This window comes from Mucor velutinosus, assembly GCF_035048745.1.
Source record: "Mucor velutinosus strain NIH1002 chromosome Unknown tig00000041, whole genome shotgun sequence".
Classification (NCBI taxonomy): Eukaryota; Fungi; Mucoromycota; class Mucoromycetes; order Mucorales; family Mucoraceae; genus Mucor; species Mucor velutinosus.
In genome coordinates this window covers 1430040-1453609 of record NW_027041905.1, presented here as the reverse complement: position 1 = coordinate 1453609, position 23570 = coordinate 1430040, and the positions used below count along the sequence as shown (strand labels likewise).

General features: G+C 43.0%; 11 protein-coding genes across 11 annotated transcripts; 8 read left to right on the top strand and 3 right to left on the bottom strand.

The window, feature by feature from the left end:
- Positions 1–507: 507 nt before the first annotated feature.
- KEX1 (Cell death protease) lies at positions 508–1470 on the top strand (the record flags this gene model as incomplete). The annotated part of the gene is made up of 3 exons (XM_064820055.1): positions 508–811; positions 872–1051; positions 1103–1470. 3 exons carry the CDS (start codon positions 508–510, stop codon positions 1468–1470), a joined length of 852 nt encoding a protein of 283 aa, XP_064683975.1.
- Positions 1471–1779: 309 nt separating this feature from the next.
- ATC70_000642 (uncharacterized protein) lies at positions 1780–3133 on the top strand (the record flags this gene model as incomplete). The annotated part of the gene is made up of 5 exons (XM_064820054.1): positions 1780–1796; positions 1851–1885; positions 1939–1949; positions 2017–2219; positions 2278–3133. The coding sequence occupies 5 exons, from the start codon at positions 1780–1782 to the stop codon at positions 3131–3133; spliced, it is 1122 nt and encodes a 373-aa protein (XP_064683974.1).
- Positions 3134–4978: 1845 nt separating this feature from the next.
- Positions 4979–6397, bottom strand: ATC70_000641 (uncharacterized protein; the record flags this gene model as incomplete). Its single annotated transcript, XM_064820053.1, has 6 exons — positions 4979–5150; positions 5217–5344; positions 5414–5779; positions 5839–6132; positions 6189–6314; positions 6374–6397. The coding sequence occupies 6 exons, from the start codon at positions 6395–6397 to the stop codon at positions 4979–4981; spliced, it is 1110 nt and encodes a 369-aa protein (XP_064683973.1).
- Positions 6398–6991: 594 nt separating this feature from the next.
- ATC70_000640 (uncharacterized protein) lies at positions 6992–8120 on the bottom strand (the record flags this gene model as incomplete). The annotated part of the gene is made up of 3 exons (XM_064820052.1): positions 6992–7126; positions 7192–7819; positions 7900–8120. The coding sequence occupies 3 exons, from the start codon at positions 8118–8120 to the stop codon at positions 6992–6994; spliced, it is 984 nt and encodes a 327-aa protein (XP_064683972.1).
- A 225-nt stretch (positions 8121–8345) lies between these two features.
- ATC70_000639 (uncharacterized protein) lies at positions 8346–9015 on the top strand (the record flags this gene model as incomplete). Its single annotated transcript, XM_064820051.1, has 2 exons — positions 8346–8608; positions 8682–9015. The coding sequence occupies 2 exons, from the start codon at positions 8346–8348 to the stop codon at positions 9013–9015; spliced, it is 597 nt and encodes a 198-aa protein (XP_064683971.1).
- Positions 9016–9048: 33 nt separating this feature from the next.
- Positions 9049–10200, bottom strand: ATC70_000638 (uncharacterized protein; the record flags this gene model as incomplete). Its single annotated transcript, XM_064820050.1, has 7 exons — positions 9049–9171; positions 9226–9342; positions 9398–9470; positions 9528–9582; positions 9641–9735; positions 9792–10091; positions 10148–10200. 7 exons carry the CDS (start codon positions 10198–10200, stop codon positions 9049–9051), a joined length of 816 nt encoding a protein of 271 aa, XP_064683970.1.
- A 3427-nt stretch (positions 10201–13627) lies between these two features.
- Positions 13628–15102, top strand: ATC70_000637 (uncharacterized protein; the record flags this gene model as incomplete). The annotated part of the gene is made up of 3 exons (XM_064820049.1): positions 13628–13983; positions 14035–14686; positions 14746–15102. The coding sequence occupies 3 exons, from the start codon at positions 13628–13630 to the stop codon at positions 15100–15102; spliced, it is 1365 nt and encodes a 454-aa protein (XP_064683969.1).
- A 454-nt stretch (positions 15103–15556) lies between these two features.
- ATC70_000636 (uncharacterized protein) lies at positions 15557–16903 on the top strand (the record flags this gene model as incomplete). Its single annotated transcript, XM_064820048.1, has 1 exon — positions 15557–16903. The coding sequence occupies one exon, from the start codon at positions 15557–15559 to the stop codon at positions 16901–16903; it is 1347 nt and encodes a 448-aa protein (XP_064683968.1).
- Positions 16904–17100: 197 nt separating this feature from the next.
- ATC70_000635 (uncharacterized protein) lies at positions 17101–20826 on the top strand (the record flags this gene model as incomplete). The annotated part of the gene is made up of 1 exon (XM_064820047.1): positions 17101–20826. One exon carries the CDS (start codon positions 17101–17103, stop codon positions 20824–20826), a length of 3726 nt encoding a protein of 1241 aa, XP_064683967.1.
- Positions 20827–21562: 736 nt separating this feature from the next.
- ATC70_000634 (S10_plectin domain-containing protein) lies at positions 21563–22132 on the top strand (the record flags this gene model as incomplete). Its single annotated transcript, XM_064820046.1, has 1 exon — positions 21563–22132. The coding sequence occupies one exon, from the start codon at positions 21563–21565 to the stop codon at positions 22130–22132; it is 570 nt and encodes a 189-aa protein (XP_064683966.1).
- A 475-nt stretch (positions 22133–22607) lies between these two features.
- Positions 22608–23561, top strand: RAD14 (DNA repair protein rad14; the record flags this gene model as incomplete). Its single annotated transcript, XM_064820045.1, has 1 exon — positions 22608–23561. One exon carries the CDS (start codon positions 22608–22610, stop codon positions 23559–23561), a length of 954 nt encoding a protein of 317 aa, XP_064683965.1.
- Positions 23562–23570: the final 9 nt, after the last annotated feature.

The following is a 23570-nucleotide window of genomic DNA, read 5'->3' as shown; positions in this document are numbered from 1 at the left end:
TGGTAAAACCCTCCTATAAATCAATGCTATCAAGTGTTGAATTAGACGCGTTATGTTCTTCCCCCAAACCCCCTCCCCATTGCCGACTTTGCCGGTGGGTTTATTCACCTTGTACGGCACACAATTCTTTAAATTTTTGAAAGGATATGATTTGTTTGTGTATTTTTTTTCATAGTTTTCCAGTATATATATTAGTGATAGCTGGATGACATTGGACGCAATCGAAATCTGTTTGCATTCGAGCCACTGGCATGTCCATTTTGATGAGCAATGTAAAAGGACCTCTGTCCAGGCAATGGAGACGGCATCAACTAGAGAGCAGTGTAGTCAGCATTTTTGGGATATGTTCTTCATGCTGAACTCTACAGCTGAAAGCCCTTGACATGTCTATATACCATCACGCCCTATTCAAAGGACAGTGATTAAAGTCACAGTTAATGCGTAGCAAAAAAGTATTCAATGCCATCTGGAAGATTTGATCCTTTTTTTTTTCTTTCATACCACATCATGCCAGAAACCTCCTCCGCAACAACAGCAGCAGCACCTAGCCGGCTGACACAAGAACAACTAGATAGAATTGCTGCCAACAAGGCTAAAGCATTAGAGATCCAGGCTGCGAAACGAAAAGCAAAGGAGCAAGCACAACCGCATGAAGCTCCCAAGAAAGCAAAGTGGATCAAGACCTTTTATGAGTATGATTTGAGCACATTGGTGGATAGTAAGGGTGGATTTATCGTGGATGAAACAAGTGATGAAAAGAAATTTGATGAAAACAAAAAGGAAAAGTCGTATGCCATAGAACCTTATTATCGTAAGTGGTAGCTAGCACACACATTTGACAGCAAAGAACAAGGTTTTAACATGTGAGCAGCCCCTTCGTTGGAGGCATCTGAAAACCCCAAATGTAAAGAGTGCAGTTCAATGGACCTGGATCCCGTATTTTTCAACGTCTTTCACATCTTTCTCTGTCCAACATGCAAAGAGAAGTTTCCTGAAAAGTACAGCTTGATCACCAAGACAGAGGCCAAGGAGGATTATTTACTGACAGATCGTATGTATATGCACATATTAACAGCGGATAATATTAATGTGCAGTATATAGCTGAATTGAAGGATCCCGAGCTATTGCCACATTGGTCCAAGCCTAATCCACACAAATCCACATGGAACGACATGATGCTGTACGTCAGAGAGATGGTCGAGGAATACGCCTTTAAGAAATGGGATGGACCCGAGGGATTAGATGCAGAATACGAACGACGAGAGGCACAGAAAAAGGACAAAAAGGACAAAAAGTTCAAAGAGAAGCTCGCTGATCTACGACGACGCACCATGACGAGTACTTGGGAGAGAAAGCGACAGGAAGGGCCGCACAAGCACGAATTTGATGATTCTGTCGAGGATGAGGATGGAAACACAACACAGACATGCAAAACTTGCGGTTTAGTGATAGAATCTGAAGAGTTTTGAGAGAGCTCCTTTAAAAAAAGGAGGGAAAGAACACTATTTTTTCCTCAACATTCAAACCATACTTTTCGTATACGTCTCCTTGAAGCACAAAGAGACCGGATTCCCTGCATGCTAGTGCCAGCAGCATCTTGGATGATCCATGTAAGCATCCCTTGTACTTGTTTCTTTCTTTCTTTCTCTCTCTCTCGTCTTTTGCTCTTGTAATTAATAAAATGAGGTTCATTTGGTATATAAATGTGTTGCGATTTCTGGTCTTGCTGATCAGCGTGATTGCATTCATCTGTCATGTATCGCAGTGTCTTTTATTGAATGCCTACCGAGAAAAAGTAAGGTTTCCTCTTATCTGGCACTGCATTTGTTAACACTGAATACGCAGACAGGTATTCCAGATTGGCTGACAGCTGGACACTGGCAGGTATGTACCACTATACTTTCTCGCTCGAGGTAGATCCTGACATACTTTTCTAGTATCTTACCTGGTACATTTCTCTCTGTCTTTCACTGGCTGGAAGCTGTGCGATCTGTCTCAATGCAACATGGCTCAAGCGGCCTACCCGCTATTTTCTCGACAAATGCATTGGATCTCTAGTGATTCTGCCTGCATTGGCCTCCATCATCACAGCTACGCTGTTTGAGTCCATAGAGCCTTGGACAGACGGACATGTCAAGGTCGAGAGATCTGGCCTACTGAACTCGTGCTACTTGCTGGACTCTACACGAGACAAGTTCTATCCCATGTTGTATCAAAGGTGGAGCTTAATTAAGCCAGTTGTCATTGCAATGCTAACAATACTTGATGTGATATAGATGTATGCTGAGTGACACAACCTGGATCTGTGCAATATTTCTCTGTATCAATTGGGCCATCTTGGTCGCTTTTGTCATGTTTGTCACAAAGAAATGTAATGATAAATCAATATCATCCACAGTAGCAGTGGCCAAAAACGCAATTCGGCCTGCAGCACAAGAGCCAAAATGGGGTCGCTATATTCCTGATCCACCTTCGTCCATCTACTCTGCAACAACATTAGGTAATCGCTCTGGTTTGCTGACCCCCTCGTCTACATTGACAAGAGACAAGCACAGCGAATTCTACTACAATTGTGCCTACAGCAGAGAAAGCATACCTAGTCTGCCTCTGCCGAGTCCCTACAGAGAGCATTCTTCCGATTATCTGCTGAAAGGAGCCAATTATCTTAGTACCGGATCGTCTGAGTTTTATGATAATCATACTACTAGCAACAGTAAAGCATCGTCCGCTTATTACTGTGGAAAGAGATCGCCCTCCTCATCGTATTACTACAAATACAGCAGCGAGCGATTCCATGGCAGCGGTGGCAAAAGAGGAGGAGGAGGAGGAGGAGGGGGAGGAGGAGGAGCAAGACGAGGAGACGAAGCATATGACAATGGTCGCAGCGACGACGACGAGGAGTATGATGTGGTTGCAGAAGAGGAGAGGCAAAACGATAGATATAGCTACAGGTACAATAGCTCAAAGCCCCTAAGAGTCAACACTGCGTATCACTCTCCCTCGTCTTATTCAGCTGATAAAGAGCTGGAATCAGCTACCACAGTTACGACTACACCACTCTACCTTAAATTCAGCAGCAAATCACCTACATTTGATCTGTTATCAGACAAGAAATACAATTCGTATTACTAATAATAAATGGCTGGATACATACGTGTATTGTATGAATAAGACAGATGATTTTATTACAATAAAAATGTAGAGGGAAGCGAGAAGAGTGCATGATAGTATGACGAACAAGGAGGAAATGAGGTTTTAAAGGCAATTACATTGACCTTCAAAGCAGCCATTGGATGACCTTGACAAAAACTCGCAAACAGCTTTACATCCATCACCATTATTTCCAGTTTTACAGCTACCAGTGCCTACATCAGTACAGTAGCATACACCAGAGACGCACATGGGCTGTAGTTGAAGTGGTCCGCAGGAATACCGACACAAGAGATCATCTGTCGCTACATCACAGTTTCCCTTTTGTTCGACATGAGCTGTTACTGTCAGCAGTAATAGTAGAATAGTTGCTAATGATGAATACATGTTGATTGCAAGAGAGGAAAAAGAGAGACAAACAGACAAATTGGCAAATAGTTTGAATTCTTTATAAGTTGTGCTATTTGTACATATTAAAAAAAGTTAGGAGAAGGAGACACACACATTGGGATAGAAAGGGAGTGCGCATAACAGTTTATTAGAGTTGGAACGGACAAGTGGGAAGATTTGCATAAATGCATTAAAGAAATTAGTCGAGGTATTGTTAGTGGTAAATAGGCGGTTTAAAGTACAAGGAAATAGCAACAGTTATAATAGTAACAATGGCTGAGGAAGAAGGAATATTTACAACACCATGTTGATGTATAGTGTGTGAGTGTACGTTACTGAAAAATCTCGGTAAACGCTTCATGTAATACAGTTACACTGATCATCCATACAAAATCCAACGAGACTTGGAGACATATCTTGACACAGAGCATCGCAAGATTCGTGGTCATCGTCCTCGCATTTACCGATCTCTGCTTTTTCAGTGCAATAACATTTGTTGAAAATACAGTTGCCTCGTCCCTGAACCATTTCTTGACATGCAAATGCGCAATCAGATGAATCGCCTTGAGTCTGGCAAAGACCATATTCGCTTAGATCGAGTGATTTTGCTCGGACAAATGCCATCATGTATGAAAAGGCAAGTACTGTGGATAATTTCATGGCAAGCTGATATTGGCAGTGGGTGAAGAAATGAAAATGTGCGAATGTAAATGAAAATATAGAAAGAAGGAAATAAAAAAGCTAAACTATCATATGGGTCTCATTTTATATACACTTGCTGTTCTGTAGCATGATACTTTGTAACCAAGAGAAAACACGCGTTGTGGAGACTGATAAAGGATGGCCTGTCTTACAACTAGCACTTTCTTCCATTTCGACAATTAATATATGTAATAAATCAGATTAAAATCTTGGTATTTAGACATCTTGCATGTATATTCTTTCTTGCTTTTTTTCTTCATTGCTTCCTCTATTGCTCGGAATACGACGCTCTCAAGTATATATGTCTGAAGGTGGTACCTGGCTGAATTATATATAATACACACTGGCTAGTTAATAACCTGATGGTCCCATAAAGAGAATAGCTAGAAACTCAAATGAACCAACAAAAAGGCCTTTGATAATTGTATTATTGTCACACACTTCTTGACATTCTAAAGAAGAAATTTTTCCAAAATTTGCGGTTGTCCGAAAAAACATTGACATGCGATGATCTCCACACACACATTTACGCATACAAACGCACACAAATAAAAAGCATTGCTATAGCCAACACAAAAGGCTACTTGGATATGATGCTCACCAATATGGCGTTTCTAATTTATTGATAACATTTTGTATAAAACAGAAATTTGAAAAAGGAAAATGCGAGGAGTGGGAGTTGAGTTACACACATGGGCCTGGAAAAGCGTGAATTGCCACCTCTTTTATACAAATCTACAAATCCCAAGAGACCTTAAGGATTTCTCTCTTGACAGTGCTTTCGCTCTCAAACACTTTCTCGTACTTGAGCTTATCGCCATCACAGTCTTTTGTCTTGACCAACAGATTGCAGAAGGGCAAGATGCCTCCACCCACACCGAAATAGACAGTTTTGGCAGCGACATAACTACACAGACATGGGATCAGCAAATTCACCTTATAAATTCTAATTTAATTGATTGCAAATGTTTACCAGACACCATCAGGTTTTTTGAGTGCTTTTTGGAACACGCTAATCAAATCAGGCAAGGCGTGTTCTGCATAGATAGTTTCAGATGTAACAATCATATCGTACTTTTCATGATCGACGTCCAATTGTCCCTGCGTGTGCGTGTGTACCTTTTAGCATCATTTTTGTCCAACATGACTAGTAGCATAGTGAACACTTACGGGCAAAGAACTCCAATCACCTACAAATGCTCTTGTGCGAGATGAAAGTTGTTGCAACATGGTGGGAATGTTTTCACTTAAAATCTCGGCCTCTGCATCACATGTATCCGCATCTTCTTCAATGCGCTTTCCTTCCTCGTCATCCTCCTCTTCTTCATCCTCTGAATCTACCTCAGAATCTGATGGCTCCTGATTTTCCTCGTTTTTAGCTGCTGATGGTTCCTGAACAGTCAATACGGTGTTTAAAAGGATGTTTGGTATAGTGATGTAGCGGATGACTTGGTCGTTGTAATCTTGGACGTCGACTCGATTGGTGCTGCTGTGGGATAACAAGTACAGTGATGGAAGAGATGAGCCGCAACCAAGCTATAATACAGCAGATGAGATGTCTACATAAAGCTCCCATCAATACGCTCTATGCTTACCTCTAAAACTCGCTTATTTGTAATTTGTTCCTCTGGTAATCCTGATAGATACTGCACCATATCAATGGAGCATTCCCAAGTCTTGAATCCACCCTCGTATACACCTTTGATCAAATCAGTATTGCCGCTCAAGTTCAACATGTTGACAACATCTGCTTCTTGTGTATCATCGACGAGATTGTCTTGCTCGGCCATTTGAAACTTGACATCAGCTAATGTACGCTTCATTAGTGGTTTTTCGAGATTAGGAATGTGAAGAATATCAGCTTGAATGACATTTGGTAAAGGTGAAGACTATTCTCACCGGTTAGATCTCCTTACGAAACATGATTTCGCACTAGACATCTTACAAAAATATCGTACTCTCGGCTAGGGATTTGGTTTAATGCTTCCTTCTTTTCGTCAATGCTCAAATCATGGAGACTCGATTCCAATTGCTGATTTTCTTCATTATCTTCGAGGTCGAGATCCTCATTCTGGGAGAGCAAACATTAAAAGTCCATATAACAAGTCCATGTTCTAAACCCTCTCTTACAGTAAAGTTGAATTTGAATGCCATATTACTGCGTTAATGTAGATAAAAAAAAACCTGGTAAAGCAATACAAATCGAAACCATGTTGGTTGGAGAAAAAAAAAAACGTCTCGACAAGCCACTTTAATACTGCCTCTGTTCAGTGCCTGATGAAATGTTACCTGATCAGACACTTTAGAGTAACATCAAAATCTATGATCCTTTGAGTTATAGACATACAAAACTATGCATACGCTAAACAGCAGTGTCTTTGCAGATATAGCAAGCTACTTACCATAGCATGGCTGCAAACCGTAACCCACAACTTTGCATGGCTTGAACAACCTATTTTGTTAAACAAACAAGTAGGCAATCTCCGAGCCAGCAATTTATTGTTGGTCAAAGATGAGCACACTTTTCGTTGCGAATCAGAATGCGCAAAAGAAACAGTTTTGTAAAATCCAATTGATCCTTCTGAGGCCAAACAATACGTGTATTAATAATAAGTTAAAAAGAAAAATGCCTGCCTACTGAATAGCCTACTAGGTGAATGCATGATATGAATGATGATATATAGTATGAATGGCTAAACGGAATGCGATCGAGCCAATGGCTTCAATGGTATTAATGATGGCAGTGCTTCAAGAACACATGGGATTCACTCCTGTCGACCAGATGTAGGATCCCAGAATGACAAACATAAAGCATTGAGCTATTGCCACTGATAGAAACCCATAAATGTAGCTTGGTCTTCTTGGCAATGTAGTTAGCTCAACCTAAATATGTGAATATTTGATGATTTCAGATAAACTTTTCCGGGCTTATTGCCTTTAAATCTTACCATGAACGTAGAGATAGTGGTCAAGCAACCGCAGTAGCCACCTGCTAAGCCAGCGACTACATCGCAAGCAATGGCAGTAATATGAGGGCTGGATTGAGCCAAAGCGAGAACGGCAAGGACAATGGTGCCAAACACATTAGCAGCAAAAGTGCCAACTGGAAAATGGAGTAGTCTTCCGTTATAGAATGAAAGGTACCAGCGGGTGAGAGCACCTACAGGAGCAAACACACAGGCGAATGCAAGATCTCTTTGATAAGGGGAAAAGATGGCAGCAAATACGACGCCAAGCCATGATACAAAGGCAAATGTAATTGTCAAGTAGTCCTTTTTTGACATGTACCTGAGTGAATATCCACGAGCTATCAGTTTCGGTTCACTTTTCAAAGAGTGTCTCTTTTCTATCTGATTTGAGAGCATGTCTCCAATGTGTTGGCCAAACAAGAGGCCATTCAACGACATGGCAAGTGTCACCAAGAATTCAGACATTGCCGCTAGTACGTTTTTGCCTCTTGTATGCGCATGCCCATTGTAGTTGGCAAATTCTTTGAAGATACCAAGCTGCCATGAGGAAAAGGTAGTGATGGAGCCACATAGGCCGGTTGTAATGCCTGGATGTATAGGTTGATACCTTTGATTTCGGTTTGCACACAAATAAAATAAACAAATTAGTATATATTAACCATTTTAGGACATATATATCCTTGTTACCATAGAAACAGTGTACTCTTATTCTTGTTAGTTAGTCCCATGATAAGGCAGCCTGCCCATTGAGCATAGACGAGACCAAAAACCGGAGCACCAGTGTAATTTTGTAGTCTTTCTAGTGCGATACGGATCAATGCACCAGCGATAGAGAATGGAATGATAGCCGCAGCCACGGCAATCTTATTTTCACTGATGTCAGTAGTTTTCGCTTGCAAATCACTCATGATGATATTGTGAAGTGTGATCTATGTTTTCATATATGCAAAATATACAAAGGTAAGAGCAAGAACAAAAGATCACAAAAAAGTGAAAAAGATCATCCGAGCCCGAAGATACGGAGATATGGACTGGCTTTCCCTAATCTAACATCTTTGACATTTCCTTACATAAGAAATTGCTCATCTTCTTTTTCTTTATCTCTCCTTTTTGTTTCATATACTAGATTGGAAATGGGTAATCCTCTTGAATTGTACACAATTCGTGCTGCTGTCGAGTCTGATGTTCCTCAAATCCTCGAAATCTACAATGAACGTATTGCCAATTCAACCTGTTTGTTCATGTACGAGCAAGTTTCTCTAGATAATCGATTAACTTGGTTCATGGAAACCAAGGCCAAAGGATATCCCATCATCGTAGCTGCTGAAAAAGACACCAACAAGGCCATTGCATACGCCAACTATGGTGGATTCAGACCTCACACTGCCTATGTATTGTAAGTGAATCAAAGCATTTAGAGCTTCGGATGGTTATGAAAGGGGTCAATTTTTCTGACAGGTGCATTATAGAACCACCGAAATCTCTTTGTATATCCATCAAAGCCATCAACGTAGAGGATTGGGCGCAGTGATGCTCAAGGAAATGATGCGCATTGCAAAGGAGATGAGCTTTCGCAACATAATGGCTGGCATCACATCAGAGAATGAAGGGTCCGTCATTCTCTTTTCAAAGTTTGGATTCAAAAACGTTGGACACTTTCACGATGTTGGCTACAAGTTTGGAAGATACTTGGATGTTGTGTTTTTAGAGTATGTCACAGATGCTCAAATCCCTAAAGGTCAAAGCATCCCATCATTCAAGGCATTTGATTGGAAAAACTATGTTTATGGAGGTCAACAGTAGAAAATAGAGCCTTCGAATAAACTATATATCTAGCTAATTGTCAGCAAACAGAGGAGCATAGGGAAGTGATGCTGTCATGCCTCCATCCACCTTGATGTCTTGGCCAGTGATATATGAAGCTTCAGGCCCAGCTAAAAAGGCTGCCATTGCGGCAATCTATTATAAAAGGTTAGTAATCCAACCTCCTGATTCATGATATCCACAAAATACCTCCTTTGGGTCGCCAAATCTCTGCAAGGCAGAGCTTGTCATAAGAGTGGTTTCCATGGTTCCATTGCCTTTGATGGCTGCCAATACTTTTTCTGTCATCTCTGTCACGATGAGGCCCTATGTTCATGACATTTCAGTTCAGACATGCCATGATAGATGTGAGCAATCTTACAGGACAAATTGCGTTCACTCGAATGTTCTTTCCGCGCAATCTCCAAGAAGCAGATTGACACAGGTTGATAACACTGGTACAAAATCTTGGTTAGATGAGTTTCAGGGCATTGCTATCACTGCTTATTTACGCTGCTTTAGATGCAGAATATGACATTGGACCTGCGCCAGATCGAACACCAGCGACTGTCGAATGCAACAAATGTTAGTATTCATGCCATCCTTTTAAATTGATATACTGTACCTGATGCTGTTGCTATAATTGACCCATTGCTGGAAGGCTTTTCTGCAGATGTCTTTTCCATTGCCTCTGATGCATATTTAATTCCAGCGTAAACACTGATTTTTACCTATCAGTCTTCTATCACACATCAAGCTGACTGCAAACTATTTACCTCCATGAATTGACTCGCATCATGTTCAAGAATTCATCCTGTGTCTCAGTTTTCATAGGGTGAGGACCTGCAATACCAGCATTTGCAAAGTACACATCAAGTCGACCGAATTTGGCCATGGCATCTCCTATTACAGCTTGAATATCATCGTCTGAGCTAGCATCCATATGCTTTGGGATACATTCAACGCCGGTTGTTTTATATATATCTTCAGCCAAAGACACTAAATTCTCCTCAGAAATATCCGTAGCGTAAATAGCTCGAGCATTCTTTTTGGCAAATGCGTATACAGCAGCTCGACTACATAATTCTGTATTAATAGTATTTCATGGTTATAAAGCATCAATGCACCATACCCAATACCAGTCAATGAATTAGCACCTGTAACGATACAAACCAAGTTATCCATGTTGCTAATCTGTTAATGTATGTGTGTGTGAAAAGCAATAGAATAAGCGAATATAGGTTAAAATGCTGCATTATATCTGAAAATTCAAGGGGTACACAAGAAGGCTAAACCCATTAGTACTTCGCACGCATAAATTTTATGTAATAAAGTATTTTCCAAAAATCAACAAGCTGATAAACGCCATGGGAAATATGCTTGCATAAAGCTGAGTAGTGTTTTGCTGTGGCCGTAGACGCCTGTAGAGCTCTATTGATTCATAGACCAATGTAAACTACTAGCTAATGCTAAGAAACTCTGTTGAGGCTATCCTTGATTTAATTTGATTCTATTGGGTCGATGTGGAGTTGTCACGAAACGAGCGACCGGTCAGTGCAACAGTGTCCAACTGAAGAGAGTCAGAGCTTTGGTGAATTATAAAATAAAAATATCTAGTTAATCAATCACATCAAAACGGCGCTTCTCTGCAAGGGTCGATATTCAAAATATCTCAAGCTATTTTAAATACGATGTCAATTACATTTCGCATTAGGATTTGCACCTCATTAGGAAATTTTACTACGACTGAATCTGTTATATATAAAAAATACATTATAAAAATAGAAAATAGTATTCAAGTTAAGCTATGACACTGTTCAAGTTGTGTTCAAGTTGCAATCCCCTCCTTATTAGTTTTGTAGACATCAATTATCTAGATCAGAGATGCGTTTTGTCAGCCAACAAGCAGCCACCACACACCACCACCAAAGCTGATTAAATGTTCGCTCAACACCATGCCGCATGCCTTGAATTTTGCGAGCATAATGTCTGACATCTGCCACCCACCGCCATCTCTAAAATATTTACCAGAAAACTATATAAAAAACGTCGAAGTGATCAATCAGAGATCAGAGACGTAAAAAAAATTAAAGCACTGAGTACCGTACAAGGCTCGAAAAACCACTGGCGAAGCTAGCATTGGAGAGGGGGGGAAACTTGGTCCCTCCACCAAGAACATAACGCATCTAATTCAACATTTGGTAACTTTGATCTACAAGAGGGCTTTACCTTAGCGAAGCGAAGGTGCAAAACCATAGCATTCAAGCAGCCAATTCAGCTTTATATTTCTATTATTATTAAGCCTACCAATAATATAACGCATCAAAATTTGCATGAAATAGTCTTACCAAAATCAATATTCCTTCTACTTGAACTAGAACTTACGCAGGCTGCAGACCTGTTTTTCCAGAAGAGTATAGCTACCAGAGATGTAGTTCATACTATGTAAACAAAAGCTATAAAGCAAAAGCATAACCAAATTTGACAGCTTTCAAGCCTTCATACCTTAACATGCAGATCTTTCTGAGCCACCAGAATAACGCACTCGAGTAATAGTAACTTCCTGACACCTTTGCTCAACTTTTTGGGCCAAAAAAAACATGGCCAAAAATCGACCAAAAAGCATGAGGGGTAGCTCATGGTTTTCATCGAAAATCAAACGATCGCATTTTTCACCTTGAAAATGAAGACTTTTACTATGATATGTATTGAATCAAATGTTTCTCTCGATCCAAAGCAGCCTCTGAAATCACTTTTATGAGGCTTTCATATGCAAAATATGGCTATTTTCGCTAAAAACATCATTTCATATTTTACCAAATTGCTCGGTAATCTCAATCAGAACACCTATTGCAATTAACACCATTGGAAGCGCCTTGAAAAGTACTTCAAGGATGTATTAGGAAGCGTAAGGTGATCATTACAATTTATACAGTCGAATATCAAAAAATAAATTAAAGAAGTCGAAAAAACATAAAATCTGTCCAATCTTGAACAGAAAAGACAAACTGAGTTTGAATCGATTTTAGCGGGCGGCACTGCTGCTGGCTGACCTAAATGCCTTCCTGTTGATGACAATGATGATTGTGATGCTGATTAAATGGGGATCGTGGAATTGAAAGGTCAATCGTTCAGCTTGAATATCTTTTTTTTTGCACTTGTTGGAAATTTTCCCTATAATGGCGGTGTTTTTACAATGACACCCTCTCAAAAAAGTTGCTGTAGATCTTATACAAGTCCTGTATGCGTAGCGAGATTGATCGGCTAGTCTATTATATAATGAATATCAAGCGTACACACAGCTTGGCTTACAGAGCTCTAGAGCAATTAAATACTTGCTTCACAGGCAAATACTCGGTGTCAGTTGTAAAGCAAGTGTACGCTTTTCCAATATTCCAATGTGACGTTAGCGGATGTATTTGTACTTATTGAATTGCACAATGCTTCGTTTACTTTTTATACAACTTTTTATTGATCATGCTTGTAGGTCTTCTCTTCAGGACATGATAAGTAACGTTTGAATAATGTTAAGATAACTGCTGTCTAATATGTGGCGGTATATCTCCTCATCTGTCAAACAGTTATTGACAGCATTATTTAAGGCACCCCAAACTTGTTTTAGGTCTGATATATTGATGCCTGACCAGTAAAACCGCTTGAAGTTTTCCTTCATGAAAGCTGCATCCATTCTCAGTATGTATTTCTCTTCTCTCCATCCTTTCTCGTTCATTTACACTCTTTGTTTGCGTAGCATAAACACTATCTAAAACCATTTCTTAGTTCTCGTCATATTTTTGTGTCTTGACAGCTCTTGTTTATAACCAAATCTATAAAGCACAATTCTTGTTACAGTATGTATTGATCTGGTCAATCGCTGTACCATTACAAATGCTCGCATTTTTCTTGTCTTGTTATTTTTTCTATGTCAAATGTCTAGTGTGCGAACAAAAGTAGAACAAAGAGGTCTAATTACTGGCACTCAAACCAGTCGTTCTCCCCAAAGAAGTGTCGTTTCTAAAGGGAAGCCTAGTAAATTGGATGCACTCAAAAAGACGTTACTCTCGGTGAAGAAGCTCCCCCTAGGTGTCATGACTACTGCTGAAAAGATCTGTCAATGTGCCAAAGATGAGTTGAAAAATCATCTTGAACACCTGGCACTAAGCAAAACTTTCAGTACTTTCAACAGTACGTCAAGGATCACTTCGATGCTATTGTGGTATCTTTACAGACTCAGGCCACTACGTCTACATTCACTGGTGAAAGTGCATCCATCCCAGCTACACCGGTTATTGCTCCTTCTGACTCTGTAGCGTTCCTTCGCCGCGACCTCTCTGGCATGGACATGGTATCCGACATGTCTTCTGTGTCTGGCGCTCCTTCACGTGCAGCAATGTCTTCAATCTCGCATAATCCCTTTGATAAATCCATGGTTGAAGCTCCCCAAGACAATGTAGAATATCGCATTTGTACCGTGTCTTTCAAGAACCTTTTATGAAAGGATGTGCCTTCCGATCTTGTCGAGTCATTTTTGCAGAAGCTAAATACTGCATTGCATGATGTATCTGATTATGTTATGGACTTGCAATTGGTGGTATACACATTGATGCTCTCAATGAAGTCCTCGCAGCTCGTAACTCGTAGTGGTAATATTCAGCTGAAGAAAGCTCATGGTTTCCAAACACAAGACATCCTTCCAGCAGGCTACAATATGAAAACTGATGTCACTACCTTTGCTCCTCCATTACCCTCTAATGCCTTGAAGTCTACGGCTTTTTGCAATGGTGTCAAGGATCTTTTCCAGAGCAGACACATTGATTACCTGCATACTGCTTTGTTTGGCCAAAGAGGTACCAAGATCTCGCATCCTACATTTGCTGCTCTGTCGTCCGCCAATGCGCCAATACTCGATGCTATCGCAAGGGATACGCCTCAACCTGCTAGTGAACTCATGATGGTGGCTCGAGGATTGTACAAAACAAATCTCGAAAACATGTGAGCAAGTAATAAGGCATTTAACAGATCACTGAAAAAGCTACTGGAGATTCTTCTTCGCGTGCATCTCGCTCCAAAACGAGAGTCGCATTACTGGGAGCTTCAACAGACCAAAGCAAAGAAGCAATCCAAGCAAGATGTTAAGTCGGTCAGAAACTCATTTCATAACGCCATCCGATCAGAGAAGTACAAACTTCAAAGATATCAAAGAAAGGCACAGGGCAAACCAGAAGACAACAACTGGGCGAAGCTGGCCAGAAATAGTCAAGAGCGCATAACTCACATGTACGTTGATGCCAAGCATCCTGTCAAGTCTGTTTCTACTTCTGGTACTACATCTGATCAAGCTACTGTATCTGCTTCTGGCTCAGGTTCTTTTACTACAGGTGTATCTATTCCTACTGCTCCCTCTGGCACTTCTGACGCTGTTACTGCCTCCAATGCTAGCTTTGATCTTGATAGTGCTGATATGCCTATTGACGAACTGCTCCCTCTTTCTGAACTAATAGATGAAAAAGACGAACAAGAAGAAGAGGAAGGCACCCGTGATCTGCTTAGAAGACGAATTATGATTCTCAAAGCTACTCCGAGAAATCTCTTGGCGAGGCAAGCTGGAAAGTCTATTACCCATACACAGCTGAAGAAGGAACGTCCCGATATCACGGAAGAAGAGAATTGCGTGTGCATGCTTCTGGGAAACTTACTGCTGCCTTATATACCCACTAGAGAATATTATAGCTACACTGGCTTCCAGCTGCCATTCTGCCTGGCCTTACCTCTGTCCGTATTTTGGGTACCAAACCAAGTTCTAACAAGTCAGCTTCCAATGCGAAGAAACCTCTAGATATTGATTGGGATACCGTGAATCCTGCCTGTGTGTCCGTTCTCAATCACAGAGCCATTCAAGGTAGAGACAAGACATCCGCTTTGGCCATCGCTGTCTCTGGGCTTCCCATTCTCTTGTTCAAGCAGCCATTGCCTGTATTCAATCCAAAACCCAGTCAATCCAACACTGGCATTATTTCCAAGACCACCTCTTTCCGCAACAGAAACGAGAAAAGGGACGACAGCGGTGCTGCATTAGCGGACGCTTGAGTCTTCAAGGTAATAATGTGCTCAGTCTGGCTTTTTCAAGAGACTGCTTTACTAATTTGTCCTTTTTTGTTGATTTTTGGGACTTTTGGATCTAATTCGACTTATTTTACCAGATTCGACTATGTAACTTGTGATGATCACCCCATACTTCCTAATGCTTTTCTGAAAGGCTTTTCAAGGCGCACCCAATGGTGCCAATTGCAATAGATGTTTTGAATAAACTTATAGAGAAACTTTAGAAAATATGAAATGTCGTTTTTAGCAAAATAGTTGAGATTTTCCATACAAAGGCCCCACAAACTAAGTTTCAGGGGTTGCTTTGGATCGAGAGGAACGCTTGGAAGTAATATAAGGCTCTTTCGCGTAACCATCACTACCCCTAAGGTGAAAATTACGCCACTGCTTAAATCACATCTACAACCTTATAACCACCAGCGTTCCACTACCCATCCTCATGGCTACCACCACTGACCTCTCTTGGGTCACGGTCCTCTCTCGAGGCCTCTCCAAGAAGGTCATCAATGCTCCACAACAGCGAGCTAAAGATGACCATTTTAAACTAATTCCTGAAGTTATGTTCGAACACGAAGATCTGAAGGCCGAGGTGCTCACTCGTAAAGCTACTGCCATCCTGCAGCAAGCTTTGACACCGGGATCGGTTTTGTTTACCTTTCCAAACAAACTTTTTGTGCATCGTACAACAGCGTATCGCCTCATTCAGGAACAAATAGCTGCTAATGTCCAGTTTCGCCCCCTTAGTCTGTATCACCAGAAGTCAACTGGAGATCTCTTGGTGGAAGCTAAATTTGACTCCCCTGAGGATGCCAAACGAGCCATCAACAACGGCATCACTCATGGCGATGTGGTATACAAAGCTACTGCTGTCAAGGACAACAGCGAGGGCAAACTCACCCATGTGCAGATGACTATTGTCCGCATGCCAAACATGACCACTTTTCTGGAGGACTTGCAACGCTCGCTGAAATACTATGGTAAGCTATACCAAATCAAGAAGTACACTGTTGATGGCTTCTTTGAGGGTCATGTCAGCTTCCTGATCGACACTTCGGTCAAGTACACTGACGCGGAAGGTCACTCCTACGACGTACAGCCTTTGAGTCGCATGCTTTACCTTTCCGCCTGGGATGTCTATGTGCCAGCGACATACAGAGGAGCACCACCAGTTTGCCATTTCTGCCGTCAGAGTGGACACATTCGCGCTGCTTGTCCTATCCTAGCTAAACGCAAATGTTTCAAATGTCACAAGTTGGGACACACTGTTAAGTTCTGTCGAGAGGAAGAGAAGCCTTTTGACGAAGCAATCGCTGAATATGAGTCGAGCCAAAGGGATCACACTGATTCCTACTCAGTCACTCCAATTGATAAAGTTAACGAAAAAGAGAAGGGCCACAGAGCATCCCCTGCGATCAATGATATTCTCGCGCAGCAACTGCCATCTCAGCCCACCACCACAGACAAGCTAGCCGGCAAAACGACCGAGCTCACAAGTAGCCAGATCAGTACCTTGTTTTCCGCAAATGACAGCCAAACCTGGGACCAGTCTCCGGATGTGATGGAGGTAGATCCCCAGACCCTCCAGCGTTCTCCCAACGGTAGCGATGCTTCTAAGCATGCTCCGTTAGCTTCGTCCTTCCATATGCATTTGGATCCCAAGTTATCTGCTGACAATGTCTCCTCTCCCAATGATTTCCAGACTGATGTGCCCTCTCTCCGCCGTCATTCTATGAGCTCGACGTCTATGTCGCAGCCTCAAGTGTATCATGTCGCCCATAGGGCATAATGATACAACAATCATTGCGCATAGGTACCCTTAATGCCCGGAGCATCTTTAAGGGTTCCTCAAAATCTATACAGAAGGAATTCACTTCCTTTCTGCGCTCCAAAACCCTCCAGCTAGATATTCTCTGTCTGCAGGAGGTCTCTCATTACCGTCAGCAGGCCCACCTCACTGATGATAATGTGCGTGCTTTCTCTTTTATGTTTCCTCGGTCTTCCTTTGTCGTCTCGAAGCATTGTGCAATAGTGTGTCTGAAGCAAGACTTGGAGCTCGCGGATGCCACCATCTCTCGTGACGAACGCTGCATCACCGCCACTATTAAGGACGCTAATCACACCATATGCCAGATAGCTAATGTGTACATGCCCGTGCACAGAGCCCATCGCTATGCTTTCCTGGAGGAGCTGATGTCCATGCCCTTCTGGTCTGATATGCTTGACTCCCAGTGGATCTTGCTTGGGGATTTCAATATCCATTTGCATGATGCGGTCGAAGCTCGTCTCCCTAGAGTCCAACCTTTTGTTGAATGGCTGAACACTCATTTTTTCAACTGTTTTCCAAAAGGCACAATGACTCTCCCTAAAGCTGGCACCACCATTGACTATGTCTTTGCTCCTCCTCCTATGGCGACTCGTATCATCAACACTCAGACTCACCACATTCCACCTGAGTGGACCGATCACAGCCTCCTCACAATCGATCTGGTCACCTCTGGCGTCCAGTTGGGTCCTGGCAGCTGGCGTTTGAATCCGTACTTGCTTGAGAACCGTGAATTCCAAGCTCTTTTGGATAAAACCGTGGATATGTTTTTGGCGTCTGACTATTATACGACAGATGTGGCTGATATGGGTGTCTCTGGTCAGGAGAAGTGGGAATCTCTCAAGTCGATCATCAAGTACTGTGCCAAACAGTTCACCAAAGGCCAGAAGGCTCGCTTCAAAGCTCGAGTCTCCCACCTCCAACGTGAACGGGAACAGCTACTTGGGACCCCGGAGGAGTCGGCAAGGATCAAAAGACTGGAGCAACTGATTGAGCAACAGATTCAAGATGACACTCGTCAAGCTATGCTGCGTTCGGCTACTCGTTGGCTGGAAATGGGAGAGCAAAACAACAAATACTTTTTCAATGTGATTAAGGATCGAGAGGCGCAACAAACCATCCAGTCCTTGAAAAAGGCTGGCACTGGAGAGAAGCTGACAGACATGGGCGACATTCTCCAAGAAGCTCGTACTTTCTATCAGGATCTCTACACACCTGAAGACATTGATTTGGCTGCCGTCAACTCTCTCTTTGACAATATCCCTGCTGATGCGAAGCTACAAGAAGCTGAGGCAGACCGGCTGATTGAACCACCCTCTACAGACTCTGTCTTGCTGTTACTGGACCATGCACCCAAGAACAAGTCTCCTGGTTTGGATGGCCTTCCGTTTGAGGTGTATCGCTATTTGGCGGCGAAGTTCCCTGCTGTTCTGCTTCTCTTGCAGCAAGTGCTGGCTGATGCGCTGCGTGGTGTCTTCCCTGACTCTTGGAAAGAAACGAGGATGGTACTGCTGTTCAAGAAGGGCGATCCAGAGCTCCTCAAGAACTGGCGACCTCTCTCGATGATCAATAGCGATGCTAAGCTGTTCACCAAGATGTTAGCCAACCGGTTCAAACGTGTCCTCTCCCGATTGATTACGCCGTACCAAACAGGCTTTATGCCTCACCGGCTCATCTCGGACAATGCGTGGTTGAACCAGACGCTGATGACCAACCTCCGTGATGCAGCTCCTCAGGATCCCAATGTCGCCGTACTCTTGGATCAAGAGAAAGCCTATGATCGGGTCAATCCGACATATCTGGCGATGGTTCTTCGTCAGTTTGGCTTCCCGGCATCGTTGGTATCCAGTGTGTCAAGTCTGTTCTTTGGTACTCGTATCTCCTTGTCAATCAATGGGTGGTTGGGCGCCCCCATCGATCAACAACGTGGTTTACGACAGGGTGATCCGTTGTCCCCTTTGCTGTTCAACCTGGCTTTCGAGCCGTTCCTTAGAACCATCTTGGCCTGCCCTTCTCTTCAAGGCGTCTCAATGTCTACCGCTGTCCGTGCTCCTCTCGCAGGGCGTATCTCTCGTGCCTCCTCTCTCGTGCCGGTCCAAGGCGACCATGATCTCCTACGCGCTCCGGCGACCCCTCCACGGGTGAAGCTGTTGAGCTATGCCGATGATCTGGAAGTCTTCCTGACTTCTACGGCGGAATGGCCTGTGCTGCTGTCTCTTTTGTCGCTCTATGGCAAAGCGTCCAACGCCAAGGTCAATTTGGAGAAAACCGTGCTGTTGTCGCTGTCAGGCGAGGCTCATGCTGATTGGAAGCGAGTGACGGAAACGTCTAACATTGAGTGGTACGACAGCTCGTCAGTTGGCTCTGTGAGGTATCTAGGTTACCCTCTGTATCATACAGAAGAGCAGTTGCAGCATTTCCTGAATTCCATTACCGTGAAGATTCAACGTCATTGCAATCTGCTCACCAAGCGGCAGCTATCCATTCGTGGAAAGGGTTTAGTGGCGAATTCCCTTCTGCTGTCTCGCTTGTGGCATCTCCTGCGTGTGGTTGTGGTTCCTGACAAGTGGCTGGAGGAGATACAGCGCGTGGTACGCCAGTACATCGTCTCGTTTTGGCCTACTGTGGCTTGGGATTCTCTCTGCCTTCCTAGGAAGCATGGAGGTATTGGTCTGGTTGACATCAAGAAGCAACATCTCGCCTTGCATCTCATATATGTCAAGCGTCTGCTTCGTCCCAGATCCCCAGCGGATTTCCTCACTCCCTGGCTGATGTATACATTCCATGTATACTCAGGTCATGCTACTGTGCTGCCTTTGCTGCTATACCCACGTACCTGCTGGCCTCGTGTGCGGAAATGCCCTCACTTGGAGCATCTGGCTCGTCTACTCACTCGTTTGCCTCCCTTGACTCTCACTCCTGAGTGGCCGTCTTGGTGGCTCCTAGATCTGCCCTGGTTACAAGTATGCTCCCTGTCTCCCACAGCGACTTTGCCTTTGACTAGGAACAGTGACAAACTGCCACCTCATGCCTTGATTGCCAGCCTCTTGAGCGTGCTCCCCAACTCCCACATCTTGGTTTGCGTGCGTCCCCGTGATACTGCTGCATTGCAACATCTGTTCAATGCCTTGTGCCCCATCGAGGGTCCTCCTGTTTGGGTTGTCCCTGCTCCTCTCAGGTCCGTCATGGCCTTCACCGCTCCAGAGCGAACCGCACTGCTGGAGAGTTCCACTACCCCCTCTTCACCCACGGCTAGCTTTTCGCATTGGTTCATCACCACTGGCCCTCGCTCAAAAGCTACAGTGGACAAGATCACTCTCGGGGCGTTACGCCGTTCCTGGCATCCGTCATTTGACGTGTTGCGTCGCCCAGCCCATCCTCCTGGCTATCGCCCACCACATCTCCTGCTTCCTCCTCACCTCTGGCGTGATTTCTGGTCTCTCTGTCTCCCGCCCAAGGCATTTACACCGTGGTGGCGTTTGCTGCATGGACATCTCTCGGTGCAGGTTCGCCTGCACTCCATGAACCGTGTGAAGTATCCTTCCCCACTGTGTAAGATGTGTCATGAAGCAACTGAAGATGAATACCATATGGTCATTGGCTGCAGTATGAAGTCCCTCTTCTGGTATGAGTTTGTCTCTCACCTTGGTCTTGCTGATCTGTTCCCTACGGACGAGGCCATCTGGATTGGGTTGACCACCCTTCACGGCCAGGACAACAATCCTCTGGACATTTCCATCTTGGAACTTCTCGGCGCTGCCTTCTCATCTATCTGGCAACATCATTGGGGCTGCACAATTGATGGTAAATCTTGGATCACTCGGGCTGTTTTCTCCTCTTTTCTGGAAGATCATTCCAAGTTAATTTCTTCTTTCTTAGACATGTAAGACCCTTATGGCACCTTACTGTCTATAATATAAATAAAAAACACATTTAAATACAAAAAAAAAAAAAAGCTTGGAAGTAATATATGCCTTAGTAAAAGTCTTCATTTTTGGGGTCAAAAATGTGATCGTTTAACTTTCGATAAAAACCATGAGGGATACCTCATGGTTTTTGGAGGATTTTTGGCCATGTTTTTTTGATCCCCAAAAAGTTGAACAAAGGTATCAGTAAGCAAGAGGCAATCGAGATTTTTTGTTTGGCGCTATTCTTGCAGTCAGAAACGGCTCCCAACGCGAGAAAACACGGCTTAAAGGCATCCAGATTTCGCAGTGATTCATAGTTTTTCGAGCAAAAAAAATGTAACGATATGCTTCATGGGTACAAATACACACTTTTCATTAGCTTGTATTCAAAGCATGATTCGACATATATCATGCCATCTGAGTGTAACCTATCCTTATAAACCAGTACAAAAATGCCTATTTGCTGCATTTGAGATGCACTGGAGTTCTGATTTTAGCTGTTGGCTTGATGATTCGTTTGGTAGACGTCAAAAAGGAGCAAGGTGGAGAATCCTCTTTTCATGAAACGCAGAGAAGGAAGTTTCTATGCAACTATCTAAAATACCAATTGGAGCAACAGTAATAAAATATACCGGCTATATATTCTTCATAGCACTCCCATAAATTTGTATATAAAGACAGACCAAAAAATATCTGTTCCAACTATATCTTCAACATGAAATTGCAAGTCCTTACCCTACTTTCCATCACTTCATCCTACCTTGTTGGAGTTGAAGCCCAACAACCTCAACCTCAGTGGTCTTTGATTGATTGCACGTGGCCATGTGCAAATACCGGTGATGTATGTGTCCTTACAAATGAAGGTGCTCAATGCAAAGCTAAAACTGGTCCCGAATGGCTGATTCCTACCACTGACAAGTCTCCTATCTATACTGGTGCTTACACGCATCAACTTCTACAGCCTTGTATCGCTGCTCCCATTCATAACTTGACACATGTAGATCAAGGCGCTGCTACAAACGCTGGTCAATCGGTGATACTTTTCCCAATGCAAACTGAAACCGATGGACCTTTGGACGAGTATCTTGGTACCTGTGATGAAGGCATGTATTGCTCTGCTACCGGTGATGACAAAGCAAATCCTGTATGTCGTATTAGACTACAGCCTGGTTCTACTTGTGCCTCATCCAATCAATGTTATAGCCGTAATTGCGAGAATGGCGTCTGTGTAAAGAAGGTAGAGAAGAGATCATCCCATCATCGCCAACGTCGCCATCATCACTAGTATTGCCAATAAATTATGTAGCCCTTTTCAGATGTTTAGTTGTCAAAAAATAATAGTGTGGCTTCACTTGTTTCTTGCGAAATATCCAGGAATCTCTAAGCCAACAGAGCAAATTTTGATTTCCTTTGGATTTCTATTAAACCTTGTTTCATTGCCATGTTTCATATAACATATGCTTTTTTTTTTGCTATCTGGTTTTTCCCACTGTATGTCTTGTTTACTAACACCTGTTGAAACACACAAAAGGCAGCGCTATTCCATACTACATCAAGTGCCAAACAAGGTGAATTGCTGTAGCGAGCAGGGCTGTTTCCTTGAATGATTAGAAATCATCCCATCAAATTGAGACATACTGCGATTGCAATCCTTCTTGAACTTCTGAACTTTCGTCTCATTCAAACCAAGAATATAAAGCCAAGATTTTTTCCTCGTTTCTTTCAGATGTCTTTTTTACCAACTTACATAGAACGGCTTGATGAGCACTTATTTTGCATTTGTTATCGTTATTTTAGCAACCACACATATCACCAATGCTATTACTCAGAACTCAGTTATCAATTGCACATGGCCTTGCTTTGACGATGCTGCCAGATGTGTTGTTACCCCTGAAGGTGCGAGCTGTCAAATCGCTCAAGGTGATAGCTGGATCCTCAGTTCCCCAGAGAAAGCTCCTGTGTTCACAGGCTCTTACGTTTCCAGAATAGCACTGTCTTGCATCCCAGCCCCAATCCCACAATTGCCTATGGCTACTCAGAACACTACCGTCAATTCAAATCAAACCGTCATTGAATGGCCACCATGGAATCTGCGAAGACCATTAGATACGTATCTTGGAAATTGTGGCCACGGTCTCTACTGCTCCTCAGTGGACAAAGATGCCAATCTCCCTGTTTGTCGTCAACGATTAAGCGTGGGTTCCACATGTCAATCCTCGAATCAATGTCATTATGGCTTCTGTAGCGATTACATTTGCCATCCCAAGAATGAAAGCCCTACCAATGACGGTCATACCCATCATTCAGACAATAATAGTCGCAATAGTGATCATATGAATAGTAAAACCGTTCAAATTTTGGCCTCTGTCTTTGGTACTGTATGTGCTCTGTTATTCGCCGGCATCGGCTTCTTTATGTATCGTCGTCATCGACGCAGATCTATCATCAATCAGCAACCTCCTGTCTATTCAACCTCCAACAACACCATCAATAACAGCTCTACCTCCTTTAGTGTCAATGCCGTTCCATTTAGCAGCACCGGTTACAAAGAAGAGCAGTTTGCCTCTGATTTCTTACATGAGGACAAGCAACATGTTGCCCCCCCTCCAGTCACCATCAATGACAACAATGCTATGAGATACGGTCAAGCTCAGGCCGACTATGATGATAATGGCAATGATCTTCTTAAACCACCTCCCTCCTACAGACCGTAACTCCACCTC